This window comes from Stegodyphus dumicola, chromosome 3 (genome assembly GCF_044657685.1).
Source record: "Stegodyphus dumicola isolate Sdum_Otavi_A_Nest chromosome 3, ASM4465768v1".
Lineage (NCBI taxonomy): Eukaryota > Metazoa > Arthropoda > Arachnida > Araneae > Eresidae > Stegodyphus > Stegodyphus dumicola.
In genome coordinates, this window is record NC_140770.1 from 175960425 (window position 1) to 175980146 (window position 19722).

The 19722-nt window shown below is 31.4% G+C and overlaps 2 protein-coding genes across 4 annotated transcripts in view; one reads left to right on the forward strand and one right to left on the reverse strand.

Moving 5' to 3' along the window:
* Positions 1 to 5640: 5640 nt before the first annotated feature.
* Positions 5641 to 7943, reverse strand: LOC118205224 (uncharacterized). The gene is made up of 2 exons (XM_035377527.2): positions 7727 to 7943; positions 5641 to 6526 (listed from the first exon to the last, which is right to left on the reverse strand). Exons 1-2 carry the CDS (start codon positions 7822 to 7824, stop codon positions 5641 to 5643), a joined length of 984 nt encoding a protein of 327 aa, XP_035233418.2. The 5' UTR covers positions 7825 to 7943.
* Positions 7944 to 8832: 889 nt separating this feature from the next.
* Coprox (oxygen-dependent coproporphyrinogen-III oxidase) overlaps positions 8833 to 19722 on the forward strand; it is a 69893-nt gene continuing 59003 nt past the window's right edge. For 2 of the 3 annotated variants that reach the window (XM_035377523.2, XM_085813667.1), the window contains exon 1: positions 8833 to 8978. The gene's annotated coding sequence lies outside the window, so the exon portion shown is untranslated. Of the gene's footprint in view, positions 8979 to 9034; positions 9059 to 19722 lie in introns of those variants that run through there. The other variant, XM_035377524.2, reaches the window with a different exon arrangement.

The window sequence follows — 19722 nt, forward strand, 5'->3', positions numbered from 1 at the left end:
TCACAATGACAAGTTTACATAAGTAAGTTGAATCAAGGATATTTTGTTGTTGCATATCTGTTACAATATAAAAACAGGATCAAATTAAATTAAGATAAATTAAAATTATTAAACATTTATTATTATACTTGTTTTGTGTTATAAAAACCTGCTGAAATCGGTGTAGAGTAATAGCTATTCTGATCATTCACAATTTACGAATTTTATTTGAGAAAAGATAACATAAGTTCAAAATTATAAAAGAACAATCTAACTATGAGATGATAGAAAATAAAATTAGGACTAATATTTTGAAACTACATTTGTTCATAGATTAATAAACCATGCTTCATATCGAAAGACATTTGATGATCCTGATAAAAACTTAATTCAGGAAATACTGAAAAATTATTTCAGTGATACGAATTATTGTTATAGTATTAAGTGATTAAAAATTACCCAATATAAAAATATTTCAGAGTATACTGTAAATGCTTCTCCTTATAAAATAGCGTTTAATACGTTAAAATTAGTGATTAGCTTATGGAAAATTTCTGTCTGCATACGAACAACAAAGAACAAAAAATTTCAGTAAAGAACAAAGAAAATGCGCGAAGATCCCAAAATCACGACAAATTGGCGACATTTCAGTTGCTCTTCATTACTATGACAAACATAAAGTTCTTCTTCTAGTAACCCGGAGACAAACCTCTTCATCTGAACGTCATGCGTGATTGACATTCATTATAACCAATGAGAGGGTGCCATTTAGTGGGAGGAGCGAGAAGAGGTCCGGTTAATAACGTGTCCCCTAATACTAGCTGCCGCCAGATAGGTTGACTGCAGCGCTAATTCAGTGCAGCGGTTGCGCTGTACCCTTCCCACGCAACGACTCCCCCCCCCGTCACTCGTAAACAGAACTGCAGATCGTTTTAGCACCGCTCAGGTTTTGTTTAAAAATTTAGTTTATTTAAAGTAAAACATTTATATTGCAAATTACGTCGTTTTGGTTGAAAAAAATCCAGTAATATAAAAAATTTATAAAAATAATATAATTTAAAAAGAAGGTAAAATAAGAAAATAATATAATTTAAAAAGAAGGTAAAATAAGAATAAAATAAATTTCTAAATATTCAAATATTCTTACTTTGCACCAGATGATTTTTTATAATAATGATGTAACAACTACATATGTATATAATTTATTTTACAGGAAAAAATTTATAGAACCAATGTTTTTATATATGAGTAATTTTATTAAATAATTTCAAGAAACAGGCAATGAGTAGAAAATACTAAAAATTTTATTATTACTAGTAATAATACAAATAAAACTAACAAAATGTACTTAAAATTCTTTTACACCAAACTACAGTCTTTTTTTAAATAAAATATTAATGTATACATACAGTCAGAAAAACTGTTGATTTTAATACAAATAAATATTATTTTTGGATTTATTGCTAGTTGATAATAACCTGGCTTGAAAACCAACTTACTTAACTCTTTATATCACCACACAAAATTGTAGCCATAACACCTTTAATTTTTTAAAAAACAAATGAGGAATTAGCATAAAATAATTATGAAGCATTACTACACTTTTCAGCAACTTCTTGATTAGATGTTCCAGACAGTGGCATAAATAGAAGTCTTGGGCCCCTATGCAAAAACATTTCCTGGGCCGCCTCTCCCAATAAATTTAATGTGCTTAAAAATAAAATAACATCAAGGATTCCTGAAGCCAATGTTTTCATGATGATTTTTATCACATCTGGATTAATTGTTAAAAAATAAAAGCACCTTCTTAGGGAACCAGTTAAAAGGTACATGAAGAAAGAATAAAAAGGAAAATATTTTCCCTTAACCAGCTGTTGAAATGCAAATTTGCTTTGGTCTCGGTATTTGACGCCAGATGATTTTAATTATTTAAGACTTTAATTTAGCAAACTTATAAATAATTAGTTATATTATAAACTGACAAGTGAGTGAATCACAGAGTACTATATTAATATATAGTACTCTGTGATTCACTCAGCTCACAAACATGATTTATGAAATAATATACAAGTAATAAATAAGAATTTTTATAATGTAAATGATACATTTGTTAAATATAAAACATATTTATCATAAACTTCATAAATAAAACTATTTGAATATATAATTTTTGTAGAAAATATGTATGGTAAAGTTTTTTTCTGTCCTTTTAAAAAAACTTTTGGTACACTCAACTACTTGAATACATTATTTTTATAAAAAAATATGAATGTTAAAGTTTTTTTCTGTTTCCTTTTAATTTTCCTCATCCTGTACTGCTTGCTCTTCATCTCTAATTCCTCCCCGTCTCAATAAGTGTAATTATAATGCTGGTGGTCAAAATTCATCATAAAGACAAAAATCCTTTACTAAAATTTGTGTCTAACCTTCATTTCTGCAAAATTATTTATCAATACTTGAACATCCATTTCAGCTTCAACGCTCAATAGTGATAGATTTATTAACACCCAATCTTGTGTCATAGTGTTTCTTGAATATATTTTTATTATTGAAAATGACCTTAGTGAATCTTTACTTCAAGGTAACTTGGCGATTTTTTGGCGACCAACCCTGCGAGTTTGTTTTTCGACGCCATTTTGTTTTAACGAAGCAAAGGCATTTTTTTTTTTTTAAATTTTAACTTGGTATCCATGTACACAATGACCTATTTTCACTTAAAAAAAATCAGAGAATTGCACATTCCCTTCACTTTAACCATCTACACATCAACCTGTTTTCACTTAACAAACACATAAATACTTGTTTAGGAAACAAGTATAAAGTTTCTTCATAATTAGTTAAAATAAAGTTGTATGAAACAAGTTTTGGATCAAAAAGCAAAAATCAGTTAGGAAAAGCAGATATATTTTAGGAGCATTAATATTTACGATCATTGCTGTTTTATTTGCATCTTGGAAAGCTATTTATGTCTCAGAAATTAATGATCTCAGATTTCCTGTCTTTACACTGCTTATAAATTAAGAAGTATCAATTTTTTATCTTAATCAATAATTATTATTATTCCCTTATATAAACAAAGTTGAGAAGTGGAAACATAAGCTGCTTCACTTTTATATCTCTGTTAAAAATTCAAAGTTTTGTAAATGTATATGTAACAAATATTTTCAATAATGCATTAAAACACTTAAAAAATAAATAACAAAATAATTGCCACCATAAAATACTGAAACAAGCATGAATACCAAAGTGATAATTAGATGTCATGCCATAATTGGTTCAAATGATTTGTATTGACACACAATTCACTTTGGAAATAAGAAAGCCCATTTTTGAAAAGATGATTGGAAACTCATAAGAAATTATCTTCTGCAAATTTACCTTAAAATGGACATAATTCAATGCTGTACACATTAGAGCAATTTAGAATATCCAAAGTGAAAATAGAAAAAGCAATATTTTCATTTCCATTTACGAAATAACAAGTTGAACATTATTTCGAAATAACAGTTGACAAGTTAATAATTAATTTATTTTTTATTTTTATCAATACATTAAATTACGTTGTTTGCAATATAGAGCATAAAAAATGACAGCTTTACAATAGTAATATACAATATGAATAATAAAATAGTATAATGGTTTAAACAGTAGGTTAAATGAAAAGAAATATCCATGAGGAATATGCACACAATGTTTACAACAGAAAGAATATATATTTCACACATTATTGTAGCATACTAACCATACATAATAATATGAATATACTATACATAATAATATGAAAAAAAAAAAAAACCCTCAGCAATTCACACAAAGTAGCACATACACCCTTTGCTTTTAATTTAGTTAATTACATTTCTATTAATGTTTTCCCTTTTGTAGTTTTTTCAGATCTGTGTTATATTTACTAATTTTTCTATTTTTTTCCCGAAGATGAATTTTTAAAAAAAAAGCAGAGGCAAAAGATACAATCTTCTTTTTAACATCATTTGAATTAAGTTCACAGCACAAAAACTGAAATACTGGTAACTGTGATAACACATTTTTCAGATTTTGCAAAATGTTACATATTGGCAAGTGGTGGGAGAAAAAATTATTTGCTTTCTGAAGAAGTTCAGCAATGCATTTTGTCATGCTTTCTGACGGATGTGTCAATCCTCCTTCCGTTATATCCTGATTTTTATATTCTTTAAGGTATAAAAATAGAGTATGCTGCAGCATTGGCTTTGTTCTGTCTGTCAGTGAAATACTGCATATATCACACTCATTAAGATTCAAGGAATATAATACCTTTCTGGATAAATATCCACTCAGATAAGCAACAACATTTTGTAACAAATTATCAAGTCTTTCAAAACATGCATCCTGACAAGGGGAATCAAAATCAATGACAAGAGAGTCATCAAAATCATCATTACTTGTAATTTGTCCTTCTTTCACCTCCTCCTTCTGTACTTCATTTTCCTCAATTGTAGTTGATGGTACTGCAGACAAAATGAAAAAAATAAATTTATCCCCATCTGGCTCACAATTTGAAAACTTATTTGTGTTACGGAAAGAATTTACACATGCAATCTTGAAAAGTGAAGAAAATTCATAAGCAGATGGATTTGTGGGATTGCCCCCACTCCCTCGGATACGACTGAAAAAATTTTCAAGACAATCCTGATTGCACCTCTTTGTCATAAAATATTCCCGTTCATGTAACATTTCTTCAGAAAGTTTTAGTATTGCTCCGAGAGTTTGCAACCAGCCTATTCTGCTACGTGGTCCTGAAGCATGCTTTCTTGGACATCTTGGTTTTGTGCAAGCGACTGCAAAAAAACCCATGATTCAACATATGCTATCATCTCTTTCCAAAAATTAATATGTGCAGAACCTTCTTTCACTGCACAATGGAGCTGTTTTCCTCTTAAAGGATTCTTTCGAGTTCCATTCATGGAGTCAAATAAATTGTCAATCTTTAGAATGAACTCTACTGTTGGAGCAGCACTTGCTTCTATCAGTCCAGACAAAATACACAGGTTCATTCCTGCTGCTACTGTGTGGCTGAACACTTGTGCAGCAAGAGCAACTTTCATGGAGTTTAATCCCATTGTATTTAAGTGTGCATCAGTCATTTTCGGTGCACAGCGGATAAGCAGTGTTTTATCTACTTCATGGAAGTCTCGAATGTATTTGAAAGATACGAATCCTTTACTTGTCTGCAGGTCATACTTCATAAGATTCCTCCTCAAATTTTTCAAAAGATGTGGTGGATCAAACAAACAATAAATAGTCTGTCCATTAAAATCAAAGAATGGTTTAAGAGAATCCACTCCTAAAATTCTAAACAACCTACTATTATTTTCCCCCTGGTCACAAACCAGAGCTTTAACTACGGCATTAGCATCCGATAATTTTGTTAAAGCTTCTGTGAGTATTTCTCTCAGTCTTTCTGCATTTATTGCATGGTTGGAGAAGTAAAATCCAAGTGGAAGTTTCTTCTTGCTGGTTAAACTTCTCAGCATTAATACTAGTACATGATTTGCAATTGAATCACTGGGAAAACCACCTAAATCCTCAAATCCAACTATGCGATCATTTTGTTTATCATGCACTAGACAGGGTTTCAATGACATCTCATCAAAGATCAATGCAAACATTCTTTCGTGATTTTCCTTATTTTGTAAAACTTGTTTTAGTGCTGATATCTGCACTGATTCCTGTACATGACAATTTTGATGAGACAAAACGTTGAAGAGTTCGTTCAGCTGGAAGTTCAAGGAACTCTTTCAAAACACGATAAGCTGCTCGACTTTTGCTGTAGATGCGGTAGGCATTGATTTTATCTGAATGCGTAAAACGTCTTCTTTTTGTTTTCTGGGTATTCAATGTTACCTGGCGTTGAATAAAAGAAGATAATTTTTTACTAACTCCTTGACTGGAAAGGGTTTTTTCAAGAGAATGAGCTGTAGAAAATTTCTTCTTAGATGACACAAATTTTAATTTCAGCCATCTTGCCATGTCACGATATTTTTTAACTTTTTTTGACAATTGTGATTTTCTGGGTGTGTATTTTTTCCCAGAATAATGTGACTTCGGTGTGCTACAGCTCACTGGTGTTGAAAATGACTGCTGTGGAATGAGAGACATTAAAGATGCATTACAAGTTGAAAGTTCAGTGGAGCAGACATTTTGATAAAGCTTATTGGGTCCTTGAACATTGGATATTAATTCCTGTTGAAAATCTGACTGATGATGTTCAGAACTTGGCACTGTGATATGATTTATCTCGGGCATTTTATCTCGAACTGAACCATTTGTCACAGAATTTGGCACTATCATGTGACTTAACTCAGGCACTTTATCTGGAACAAAACCCTTAGTCACCTGGAGTTTTGTAGAACATGGTACTGCATTGTGTACTAAACGATGTTTAGTAGTGATATTAACGAAGCACCAATCTTCAAAATGTACCATACATAGATAGGCTCTTTTGTGTAGGTCAGAGGCAGGAACACCCACAAGCTTTTTATTCTGCGAAGCCTTGACCCAAGCTTGACATCTAAAACAAAAAAAGATGGAAAATAAATAACTATACATATTAACTGCATTAGTTTAATGTATAATATAAGTTGCATTAATTTAGTGTTCTGGAGATAACCCTAATACTGCCCCCTCTCCATGAAGTAATTTTACTTTTTTAAGCATCTATGAAACACCAGCATACTTTTAAATAACAGATAATGAAATATTGATTAATGTGAATTATCCCTCTCCCCTACATTTAAATTGAAGCCTGTATTTCCTGAAAAGATGAAAGCAAAACTAGTGTCTTCATTGAACAATTTATTATAGGTTTGCCCCCAATCCTCTCCATGAAAATGTCATACGGACTAATACGATTTTTTTTTCTCATATCAAATAACAAAAATGAATAGAAAAAATAAATTTGACAATATTTTTTTCAATCTATGGGGACCAAAACAGCAAATTTCATGGCCCACGGGAATCATCACGTTCACACAGTAAGAGTCATTTACTTTTTATCACTTTACTTGGATAAAACAACTTCATTATTCTATTGATACCCATTCACCAATTACATAATCGTTTACCTGTAATTTGGACATCCATATTTTGTTTACTATTGTAAACAGTGCATTTTGCCTACACCTTTATAATTGGTAAACTATTCCTAAAAATAGATTTACAAACTAAAAGCATGTTCTTTTATCAATCATTTCACCTTAACAATCAAAGATCATTTTTTTATTATTATTATAATTCACGCCAGTAGCTTAGTCTAGCATGCAGTTAATGTAAAAGTACTGTAATGTGTTTTGTTTCAAACATTTCTCTCTTAACACCTTTTGATTATCCAGATCACAAACAAAAGCAATACATTAACAACTTTTAAGTTGCTTCAAAAATAACACCATTACTTTTAACAGGGTTAGGTGGCTATAATGTGCCAAACCTAAAGGAACTGTAATATAAATAACTCTGGATGTGCAATATTGCGGGAAGAAAAGGTCTAAGCTTCACTTTTTTTGTTTCTGAACCGGCAAATAAACGCCAAACAAATAAATGGGCGATTCTGCACTTAAGCCGAATTTTTAAATATCAATTTTTGTTTCCGAGTTTGAGGTACTTTATAAATTTTTCAGCAAAAGTTCAGGATGAGATACAAATAAATTAAATTTAACGAAATAATTTTTTATGACAAAAGTGGAAAGAAATCATAAAATAATTTAGTACTAACCTTTGTTCTTCCTTGGGAAATCTGTAGAAATGTATTCCATCACTTTTTGATTCAATCTTTCTATTACAGCCTTTAAATCTGCAGTAGCGATAAGCCATTACGTCAGAAAAATGAAAATAATAATGAAATTGGGTCTGAAAAGATCCGTTTGATAGAAACTGCAAAGAAAAATGTGCGTGAGTCAAATCAATGCAGGAGCTCTTGAAACCAGCATGGGCATTACGTTCAAAAACAACTGTAAATGGGGAGCATGCGCAGTTCAATTAATTGTGTTTCCACAGCGCAACCACCAGGAGCGCTGCGATCGCGACAGAGCGCAGGTTCGTCCATTGAGCTGATGACGCTTTATTATATATACAGCTTTGCATTGGACTAGCGTCTACATCACAAAACGGCAGCCTACGAGAGAGGCGATTCTATTATTTTCATCGGGGAGTAGGGAAGTTAGAATGGTTTTCTGAGGAATGCCAACGGCAGTGCACGATGTTTGCTTACATTAGGAAGTTCAGAAAATTGTAAAGGTGGATTGCCTTAGTTTCTGCGGTTACTTTCAGGGAAATATTAGGCAGTTTTTTTGGTTTGCTGATAAAGGGCAAATAGATAATTTACCTTTATAAATCCGCGTTTATCTGTTTAAACTTCAGAAGATTTAAGATGAAGTGAATATATTTAACACAACGGAACGCAAGCTTAAGACTTGTAAATCTTTTAAAAAACAATACATCGATAATTAAAAATATTATTTATAGTTCATTATTAAAAACTTTTTTTAAATGCATAATTATCATATAATTAACAATTCATCCATGCATTATCTCATTATTTATTATAATTAGAAGAGAAGATATTTTTTAATGTTTAAAAATTTGCTGTTGCATTCCTCAGAAAACCATTCTAATTCCCCTACTCCCCGATGAAAATAATAGAATCGCCTCTCTCATAGGCTGCCGTTTTGGGATGTAGACGCTAGTGGCACATTGGAGGCATGTTCATGCGCAGATGGTCTCTGCGCAACCAGTCGTACGTTTAGCATTTTTACCATGTTTGAGTTAGCCGTCCGACGTCGTACGGGTAGACACTTCCCACATTGGAGGCATGTTCATGCGCAGATGGTCTCTGCGCAACCAGTCGTACGTTTAGCATTTTTACTATGTTTGAGCTAGCCGTCCGACGTCGTACGGGTAGACACTTCCTATGATCACAGAGTATACTCCGTGCGTATGATTTTAAAAATAAACACTTTCAGCGAACGGTGAGTTTTGTATTGAAGCGGGTTTCTGAAGGGAATGTTTGATAGACTAGTTTTGTATTATAGTTGTGCGTAGATAAAAGGTTATCATATTCGACTACTCATGCAATAATATAATGCAACAACACCATTAATTGAGTATCAATATGCATATCTTATCGACGTGTAAAATTAAGTTTGTGTTGATTTAATTGTTCTGATCATCTGAAGATCAACAGTTCATTATGAAATTATCATGTATAATTGTTTTCAGGATGTTTAAAAAAGACTGTTAAATATCTGTGTGCATTTATTTCCATTCATTTAAAACCTATCGATCTATTAATTTTATTTGTAGGCATTGGTGTTTCTGAGAAAGTACATAATTGAAATCCATGCATTTTTAGGACATTGGTTACTAGATATTAAATGATAAATAACAAACTAAGATTTTATGGTGATAATATGTATATAATACGAATTTGTAATATGATGAATAACATGGTCGAAGTCCGGGTTTTCATCCGCAGAGAACCCGTTGGCGCCGTTGCATTTTTACTCGCCAAGCTCGCGGTTCATCGACGATGAGCCGAGCCGTAAACGTGATATTTTGTAAACGTGATTTTTAGTGCATGTAAATTCAAGTTAGCAGACAAAACAATATATTAAGCATATGGTAGTAAAAATTCACAGATAATAAGCATGTAGATGTAAAACTAACTGGTTAAGCGTGATATACGAAAATAAATATGTATTAAATTCAAGTTAGCACAGAAAACAATATATTCCTTACACCAGCAGTGGTTTGCTAATTTTGATGACCATGGTGATGCATCAAACTATTCTGTCATCTTAGATAATCATATTTTTTATTTCAATTTAATCATCTATTTATATCACACCTGCCATCCTCTGAAAGGTTATTGTTAAGCATTAACAATATATTATCTTGTTAAAATTTTACGCAATAAAAATTTATTCATTCTCATAGTTTTAGATGCAATAACCAATAATAAAAATAAAAGCATTACTTAATTATATAAAATGCACATGCATATTTTTGCAGCCTACGAAAACAAATTATTTTAGGGCAGGGGCGTAGCTAGAGTTTCTAGCGCCCAGGGACAACTGAAGAATTTGCGTCCCTTTCTGTGTGCCAGAAATGGAAAATATTTCATTAAAAAATTTCGTAGCATCAATTTGGCGCCCCTTGAATGCTGCGCCCAGGGACAGATCCCCCCCTTGCCCCACCCTAGCTACGCCACTGTTTTAGGGGTTGGAAACCTCATAGTTCTGCATGCTTACAGCCGTTAATAATTAAGAACACAACGTGAATAGTCGTGAAAATATGGCGGGAATTAGCATTCACCCCTCCCGCCATATTTTCTTTCTTTCATCCCGAACCGAGAATTGGCATCTATCTACGAAAATATTTCTATCTATTCGTTGTTAAAAAATTCAGAAAAAATAATAATAAATAAGAGAATAATAAATGCGAACAACAACAGTGATAATTCAACAAAGTGAACACAAGAGGAATGGTTGCGAACTTCGAACAAGCGAATAGGATAAATCTGCTGGGTTACCAAGTTTGAACTATTATCGCCAAAGTTGGCGATGTTTACATTTACCGGGTTCTCTGCGGAAGTGCTTCCCAAAGTCCTTTTCATAATTATAGTAGTATGTGGTAAAAATCTATTTACAGGCACCTCTTGGCGGCTAATCTTCCACAACCGGGCTAAGTTGGTGTTAAATTGTTTTGGCCTTCAAAATTTTGCAAATTTTTTTGGCTCAATGAGAGCACTAAGATGGGATTTTTAAATGTAAACAGAATGGTAACTTTTAAGTTCTACAGTAGTAAAAGGTTTAATCCTAGTATCCTGTGCATGAGGGATTTGGCTACTTTTGGCGACTTTATGATGAGCAGTAAACGGAACATGTACGATGAGTAGTTAAACGAGTCATTTTGGTGTTGGCGATAATTTTCAAAATCACGCCAAGGCTGCACTGTATACTAGGATTTTACCATAGTAAAACACTGTTCGGTTAATCTTTGAAATATGGTAACTTGGCGAAAATTTGGCAACCAAAACTGCTACAGCAACCTTTTACTTTTTTTTTTCGCCGCCATTTTGCCTTAACGAAGTAAAGACAGGTTTTTTTTCTTTTTATTTACTCAACATTTTTTCCAACAATCTGCTTGCCAAATTACATTTATGCTAGAAATTTTATGGAACAAAAGTGCTTAATCATGACGAATATTAACTGCAAAATTGGGAGAAAGTGCACTCCTTGCCGCGTTTTTCAGAATGACACATACACGGTAACCATGTGCACGTCGACCTATTTTTACTTAAAAAAACATCCCAGAATTGCACAAAAAAGGCATTGCGCATACTCTTAACTTTATCCATGTACACTGCTTTTTTCTCATAAATTAGAAAAATTTGCACGAAAATGCAGGAAAATTGTGTAAATCTTTAAATTCGGTAAAAATGACATATATGAAATTACCTGATCGCGAAAAAGTATATACCCTTTCTAAAGATGAACATTTGCATGTATAAAATAAATAAAATATCCAAAAACTTTTCCCTCTAAATTATCTATTATAAATGTCACCTGCGAATTTATAACACAAACATTAAAAATGTTTGCAAATACTTAGTGTCAAATATTTAAATTATTTCCATGCACTGAACTACTTCAATTCTACTGAAACGTATTCTAAAATGCTACAAACATATAATTCACAAAATAACTATCATTTAATTAAAATATAATTAAATTAAAAAACATTACTTAAAATATAAATAAACACATACATTAAATTAATAAAAATTAACTTAAAATCTTAATTACTTTAAACTAATTCATTGCTAATAAAAATTTTCCAATAATAGCATATTAATTGATTTATTCCTTATATTTAGAACAATGCATAAAAATAATATCCTCATACTACTTACCTAATCTTCTACAGAATCTTGAGTGCATGGCGGATCACAAAATGTCCATTTTCACCAGATTTCTTGCACCACCATTCAAACTTTATCTGTAATATCCTTCCTTTTATACAATCTCATTTCATTCCCACACAACACACAATGAAGCTAAATACAAAATGCTAAACGCAATAAAAATTTCGAATTCACTTTACATAGGGCCATGGTATCCAAAAATTAAGCAACACTTTTTCACAAAACACACAATGAAGCTAAATACAAAATACTTAAAGTACTGCAGATATTTTTCCAAATTTCCCCCCTTTTCCGATTAAAGAACTGTGATTTGTCCATAAATGTCACATGACATATCTCATGATCTCTCATTTCTCTCGCACAAAATAATGCGTAATTGGAACTGGGAACTTCTCACATTATTGCCAAAGTCCTAGGTAGTAACCTTTATCGCCTACCAAAATGTTGCCAAACTGCCTGTTACCATATTCCAAAGATTAGCCCACCGTTATTTTATGTAAATTGATTAGTAAAACGAGATGATAAAATAGTAGATGACTAAAACAAAGTCTATCAGCTTTGCAAGTAAAAACATAGTCTTATCTATGTAATCATGCTAAAATAGTATAATGAAGAATAAAATAATAAATTGTACAGTCAAAAGTCGTTAATTCGGACACCCATAATTCGGAATGATCTATAATCCTGACATCAAAACTAAAAACTTTCTGCGCATGCGCCGCGTTGACACATGCGCAGAGGCGTTCACGCTTGCGCGTAAGACCTTTTACGACTGCGCATATGAGTGTGCGCAAGTGCAGAATATGTTTTAGCGTGCGCATTTTATGTATAATGGACGTATAAGCTAAAATTATCTAATTATCTATTTCAGTTAATGTTGATGATTGCGTTGTTCCTTAATTTTCGAATTGCATCCGGCATATTATTTTTTGCAGACTGTAAGAGCAATTTTATAAAGGTAAGCTTAAACTTTCGATTATATCAAATAGAATTTCCGATATATATTTGTTAATATGTAAAGGATCTAAAGCGAAAGTATGTTTTGAAATCCGAAATCTGTTTATCAATTTCACGCTGCTCGGCGGCGGGCGCGTAATGAATTGGAAGTTGATTTGTCAGCACTATCCTTATCTTCAGCGCAGATGTTTTTATTTTATTTGGCTTATAATTCCTTACCAAATGTAGTATTTCATCTCGATATGCTCCGACTTTGATATGATTTAAAACAAGTTCCTCGTCATTATAATTCGCTTCCGATAGCGAAGAAACGTGACAGAGGTTATTGAAAACAAAAAAATTTCGATTGACAAATTAGTCGGTGTTCTTGACACAGCAATTATAGGACTTGAACGGCGGAACTTTGTAACTGAACAAGAAATTATGTCTGTTTAATAGAATTAAAGAGAAAGTATTATCACATGAAACGAAGCAAAACTTAAACAACTTACATTGAAAGAAATGTTTAATAAAGTAAACAAATAAATATTAAGCTTTTTCTTTTTGCAAATTTTGATACCCTTTAGATCATAATTGTTCTTTATTTCATAAATTACGGTTTCATATTTTTAATTTTAGAATTTCTGCATGCCATCTTACGAGATTTAAACTGATGATCTATAATCCAGAAAAATCGATAAGCCGGAATCGCTGAAGTCCCGACGAGTCCGGATTAACGACTTTTGACTGTATAACACTTTCCTCGAACTTCAAAAGTGTCAACCAAGTAAATATATTCAAATTCACTAACAACGAATGCATCATAAACTCGCTAAAATATACAAGTTACTATTGTCGTGGAATTCAATGCACTAAACAACTTTTGTTTGAAACATTGCACATCTTTCGAATGCCACCTGCAGGAAACAAAACTAAAAAAAAAAAAAATAATTAACTGACCTGGAAAACATCAACTAGATAAAATTGAATAAAAACACTCATAAATTATAAACTTCATGTCATCTGAAATCCAAAATTCTCCTACCAACAACAGCTTAACCTCCTGCAAATATTAAACAGTAAAACTTTTGAAAACAAACACAGTATCTCAAAATTAAATTGAAAAAGAAGAATCTTCTGGCTATATCAAACTTGCACTCATTACAAGCACAAAAATAAAGCTCTAGGTTTGGCACAGGAAAACATGCAGCTGGAAACAACAGCCAAATCAAAATTGCGCCAAATTAAAAACTCGCCAAGTTCGGCGCTGATCCCAATTATGGAAGATTAACCCCATTGGCGATTTTGAGTGGTACATGGACATCAATTTTGGCACCAAAATAGCAAGCCAAAGAATTGCACAAACTCGGTATTCATGTACACATTGACCTATTTTCACTTAAAAAAAATCAGAGAATTGCACAAACTAGGCATTGCGCACACCATTGATTTTGTCCATGTACACATTAATCTGTATTCACTTATAAAGGCAAAAGAGCAGCCAATATATATATATATAAATTCAAACAAATTTAAATTTTAACAAACATGTATATATGTAAAAAAGCAAATTTAAAGTTAAAATAATTAAAAAATGTGCAAACATATAAAAGATTTAATTTTCGAACTAATCTACAATATCATTTAAATTCAGATAGCATAAGAAAATCAAGTGCAAAACCAAACCATGAAACATAATATATATATATTTATATATATATTATTATTAATGTAGTTTATTGAGAGTATATATATATAATAATAATTTATTTCCTAAACAGTATTGATTAATTGATTATATTATCTCCTAAGTTTAATTAAAGTAGAATTATTTTAAAAGTGTGCATCCATACTGGTAAGTTATATTTTGAAAGATGTTTTGAAGTAATTTGAAAGCAAAATGTTAATAATGTTTTAACGGGGACTGGAGTTAAATCATCACGAAGAATAATATTTCAATTCTAAAAGGAAAAATTAAAACATGTAATTATTGTCATTGATCGGAAATTAGTTGACTTTTCAAGGGGAACAAACCAACTCCCGTTCAATGAACAATAATGGATAAAAATACGTAAATATGAATGTTTCGTCTTTACTCGAGTTATAAGTTAAAGCCAAACCGGCAATTCTACTCAGGCCAAATATTTCCACGAATAGTTGTTACTCAAAGAACTTATTCTCATGAAGCATTTTAGTCAATTCAATTTGGAGTAAAAATCAATTACTTTAGAGAAATCCTGTAAAACTTGAGTACCTGTCCCCGACACTATCATCTTTATGTATTTGAGTACTATATTATTTGTAGAAATTAAACATTGGAAATTGTCATTATGAAATCGAATTCAAAGTAAAGTTGAAATAAACATAGAAGATTATAAAAAAGATAAATAATGCAAACTTTGTAAAAACAAATCAAAGAAAACATAAAAATAATATAAAAATAATATAGGAAATAATATAAATAAGATCAGTGAATGTACATGAAGATGATGTCAGTACATGAAGATGATGTCAGTTGATGATGGATGACTGTCAGTTGAAAGATTTGTATATAGTGTAATTACTCAATTGTATATATTGTAAAAAGCTAATTGTCTTCAGACATATACTGTTACTATACTGTTACTAAAAAAATGGGCCTATTTCCTGCCTTTAGACTGACTGTCTATTAGCTCTTGGACAGCGAAAATGCCTTTTTCCTTTCTTAAATTCTTAATCATTGCGACACGACAATTAGCCAGAAATTAATTAATTTCCATTCACTAGTATTTTCAAAAAAATCTTAACAGACGGTCTCTCTCAGATAAGAACTCCACAAAATACATCCCTCAAGAATTCCAAGTCCCACCCACTACCATAAATTACTTCACCCAAGTCTTACCGACTGATATTATTCAAAGCCCCTACTGCCGCTAAGAATTTTCGGACACCCTACACTTCTGAGTCAGACACGAAGAGAACACTTTGCCAACTCCCCCACTAGAAAGAATGTAAGTTACTTAATACCTTTCTGGCCTTTATATCTTCATGTACATTCACTGATCTTATTTATATTATTTTCTATATTATTTTTATGTTTTCTTTGATTTGTTTTTACAAAGTTTGCATTATTTATCTTTTTTATAATCTTCTATGTTTATTTCAACTTTACTTTGAATTTGATTTCATAATGACAATTTCCAATGTTTAATTTCTACAAATAATATAGTACTCAAATACATAAAGATGATAGTGTCGGGGACGGTTACTCGAGTTTTACAGGATTTCTCTACAGTAATTGATTTTTACTCCAAATTGAATTGACTAAAATGCTTCATGAGAATAAGTTCTTTGAGTAACAACTATTCGCGGAAATATTTGGTCTGACTAGAATTGCCGGTTTGGCTTTAACTTATAACTCGAGTGAAGACGAAACACTTTCATATTTACGTATTTTTATCAATTATTGTTCATTGAACGGGAGTTGGTTTGTTCCCCTTGAAAAGTCAACTAGTTTCCGATCAATGACAATAATTACATGTTTTAATATTTCCTTTTACAATTGAAATATTATTCTTCGTGATGATTTAACTCCAGTCCCCGTTAAAACATTATTAACATTTTGCTTTCAAATTACTTCAAAACATCTTTCAAAATATAACTTACCAATATGGATGCACACTTTTAAAATAATTCTACTTTAATTAAACTTAGGAGATAATATAATCAATTAATCAATACTGTTTAGGAAATAAATTATTATTAACTAACTTTGCAGCAATTGCGCAAGTAATAATAACTTGTATTCGCACTAAATGGATTTAAGTTCATACAACATTATATATATATATATATATATACTCTTAATAAACTTCATTTTAAATCAAACAATGAAATAACATAAAGAAAGAAATTCATCTTAGCACTACACAAAGGAAATATCCATTTATCTTATATACAAATTTCCGTATCTTCAGTTGTCATATAAAATTCCTTAACAGCATCCTAAAATTATCTGAACTAGAATCTGCATACTGCATTACCACATAAATTCACAAAAATAAGATAAAAAAATAATCCTCCGATGTTCGACCATGCGCATTTCCTTCCTACAAACAGGGCCCTTATAATGGCTACTAAGTAAACCTTCATTTACAGACCAGTAAATTAATGTTTTTTTCTCTTTCCTTCCAAATTGTACAGAAACTCTAAATGAATCTTACCATATTCAGCCATTTTACCATGTAAACCACAAAATAACAACATACTTCTTATCCAAAATCTGACACACAAACAAGCCTTTCCAAACCTTTTCCCATTATTCAAATTCACAGCAATCATGCAACCAGTTATGTCATAATAGGGTTTCCATAGCATTCAACTACTCAGGTTACCATAAATGAAACAACAACTTGGCGATAAATGAAACAACTTAGCGATAATCCAAGGGGCACCCTTAAATCTACTCTAACCTAGTGTGTAATTTAAAAATGTAAAAAACAACTGCATTTAAACACCTCTGGAATTTTTTCACTTTTTTTGTAGAAAGTTGCACAGATAATGTTATTATCTCATGAGAAATGTTTACTGTGGCAAGAAAAGTAGGATGTGGGCATTCCATGTAATCTTTGACCAAAATGCACATCAGGAAAGGGATAGGAATTGGCTGTTATAATTTGAAGTAATGGAAGTAATCAAAAGCAGTTCTATTTTAAATGTGAGAGCCCACAATTGTATTTTATTGCCGATTCTAAAAATGGGAAAAATTTTCAACTAGAATTCTCAGAAAACATGTTCAGTTGGTTTTCTCAGAACCCCAACCCATACGATGATGTTCCAATCTTGGAAAATGACTGATTTCACATGTGCTCTACATTTTGCCAGCAAATAAAAAACTTTTTTAACCAAAGTGAACCAAAGAATCCTTTAGTCTTTGTGTTCTTAATCAGTACTACCAAGTGAGCAAGTTGAAAGAAGTGTTCTAATTTTGCAAATTCTACAGCACAGGTGCGGAACTTTTTATTTAATTAATGGACTTATATCTGAATATTTTATTAATTGAATATTTTACTCATTATATAAGTTTTATATTTTGTTACACATTCCAGAAGTTGTTTCTACCAAACTTCGTACATTTTCATACATTTTATAACTGGTTGCATACATTTAGAATAAATAATATTTGTAGAAATCACTCTGAAGAAATCCTTTTTTGAGCATTATACAGTAAACAAATTAAAATACATTTTCCCTCTTTTTCTACCTCGGGACAAAACTTGAAAATTGAGTTAATTTTTGGAATATGGTAACATGTAGTTTGGCGACATTTTGGTAAGGCAATACAGGTTACTAGCTAAGACTTTAGCATTGTACATGGATAAAGTCAAGAGTGTGCGCAATGCCATTTTTGTGCAATTCTGGGATGTTTTTTTAAGTGAAAATAGGTCGATGTGTACATGGATGCCGTGTATGTGCAATTCTTAAAATCACGGCAAGCAGTTTGCAATTCTGCACTTTCTCCCAATTTCGCACCTAATCTTCGTCATGATTAAGGACTTTTGTTCCATAAAAGTTCTAGCATAAGCGTAATTCGGATAGCAGATTGTTGGAAAAAAATGTTGAGTTAAAAAAAAAAAAAATGCCTTTACTTCGTGAAAACAAATTGGCGTCCAAATAAAAACTAGCAGGTTGCTGTAGCAGGGTTGGTCGCCAAATTTTTGCCAAAAAATCGCCAAGTTGCCATAATCCAAAGATTAACCAAAAATTAATATTCAACTTGCTTTCAGTGTTTCAACGTCCAGAGACGTGCTTGAACTTTTTTTTTAGAAAAATTGGTTTCATATGAGAACAAATATCAAGGTATTCAAATTTTTCTCTTCTCAAGAATCGAGCATAAGATGCAGTTAAGAATATTCAGCAACTTTTCTTACTCAACTTTCAATTTCTGGCAAATCGTGTAGCTGCTTGGAAGTTTCCATGTTTCTCTTATGGGTAATGTAAGCATGAGCCAGTTTTTCTTAGAAATTCACCCATGAAAATATTTATCCTTATAAGCAGATAGCCTTTGTGTACATAACAAGTAATCCAATCTGGTCTTACTCTGCTATCAGTTGCTATGTAACTGGTCAAATAATGGTGTGTAAAATTTTATTGAATAAGAAATGCATTAAAAGTTAATTTATTTGAATATGGCAAAGCATATGAGGGCTACCTACTAAAAGGGAGGGATGCCATCATGGAGGATTTAAAGAGAAACTGGCTCATATTCCAGCTATCCATGAGGATATTACAAAAACTAACCATGTAGCCAGTCCATTTGCTTGAGATCAAGTCTGGGTTAAATGATCTTAACCACAGTATTCAACAGTCTTAATTACTTGAAATGCATAAAAGAGTGTAATTTTATTCTGCTCTATATTTAATTTGATTTAAGCTTATCACTGCTATGCATTGAAGTTCAGATGGTTGGAAAAATGGGATGTTGAGAGAATTAATAAATATTTTGCAGAAATGAAATTAGAAAGATGCAAATTTTAATAAAACAGGTTTTTTAAATATTTATTAATGGTGACTTTTATCAATAGTTTTATTCATGAAGGTTAGAATAAAAGAAGATGCCATTAAATATATATAGGTTTATATGCATATCTGTGTAAAAAGCATGTATTTGCCTTTAACACAATATGTAAAAATTTATTAAATTACTTATAAGTGCATTTGGAAATGAAGGATTTATTCATTCATAAATGCCTGGGAATGTTAATGTGAAGAAATCTAGTTCTTAAGTATATCTAAATTTAAAATGATTGTAAATATTATATAAATATATAATAACCTTAACATTTACTTGTAAACATAAACTGAAATTCTGT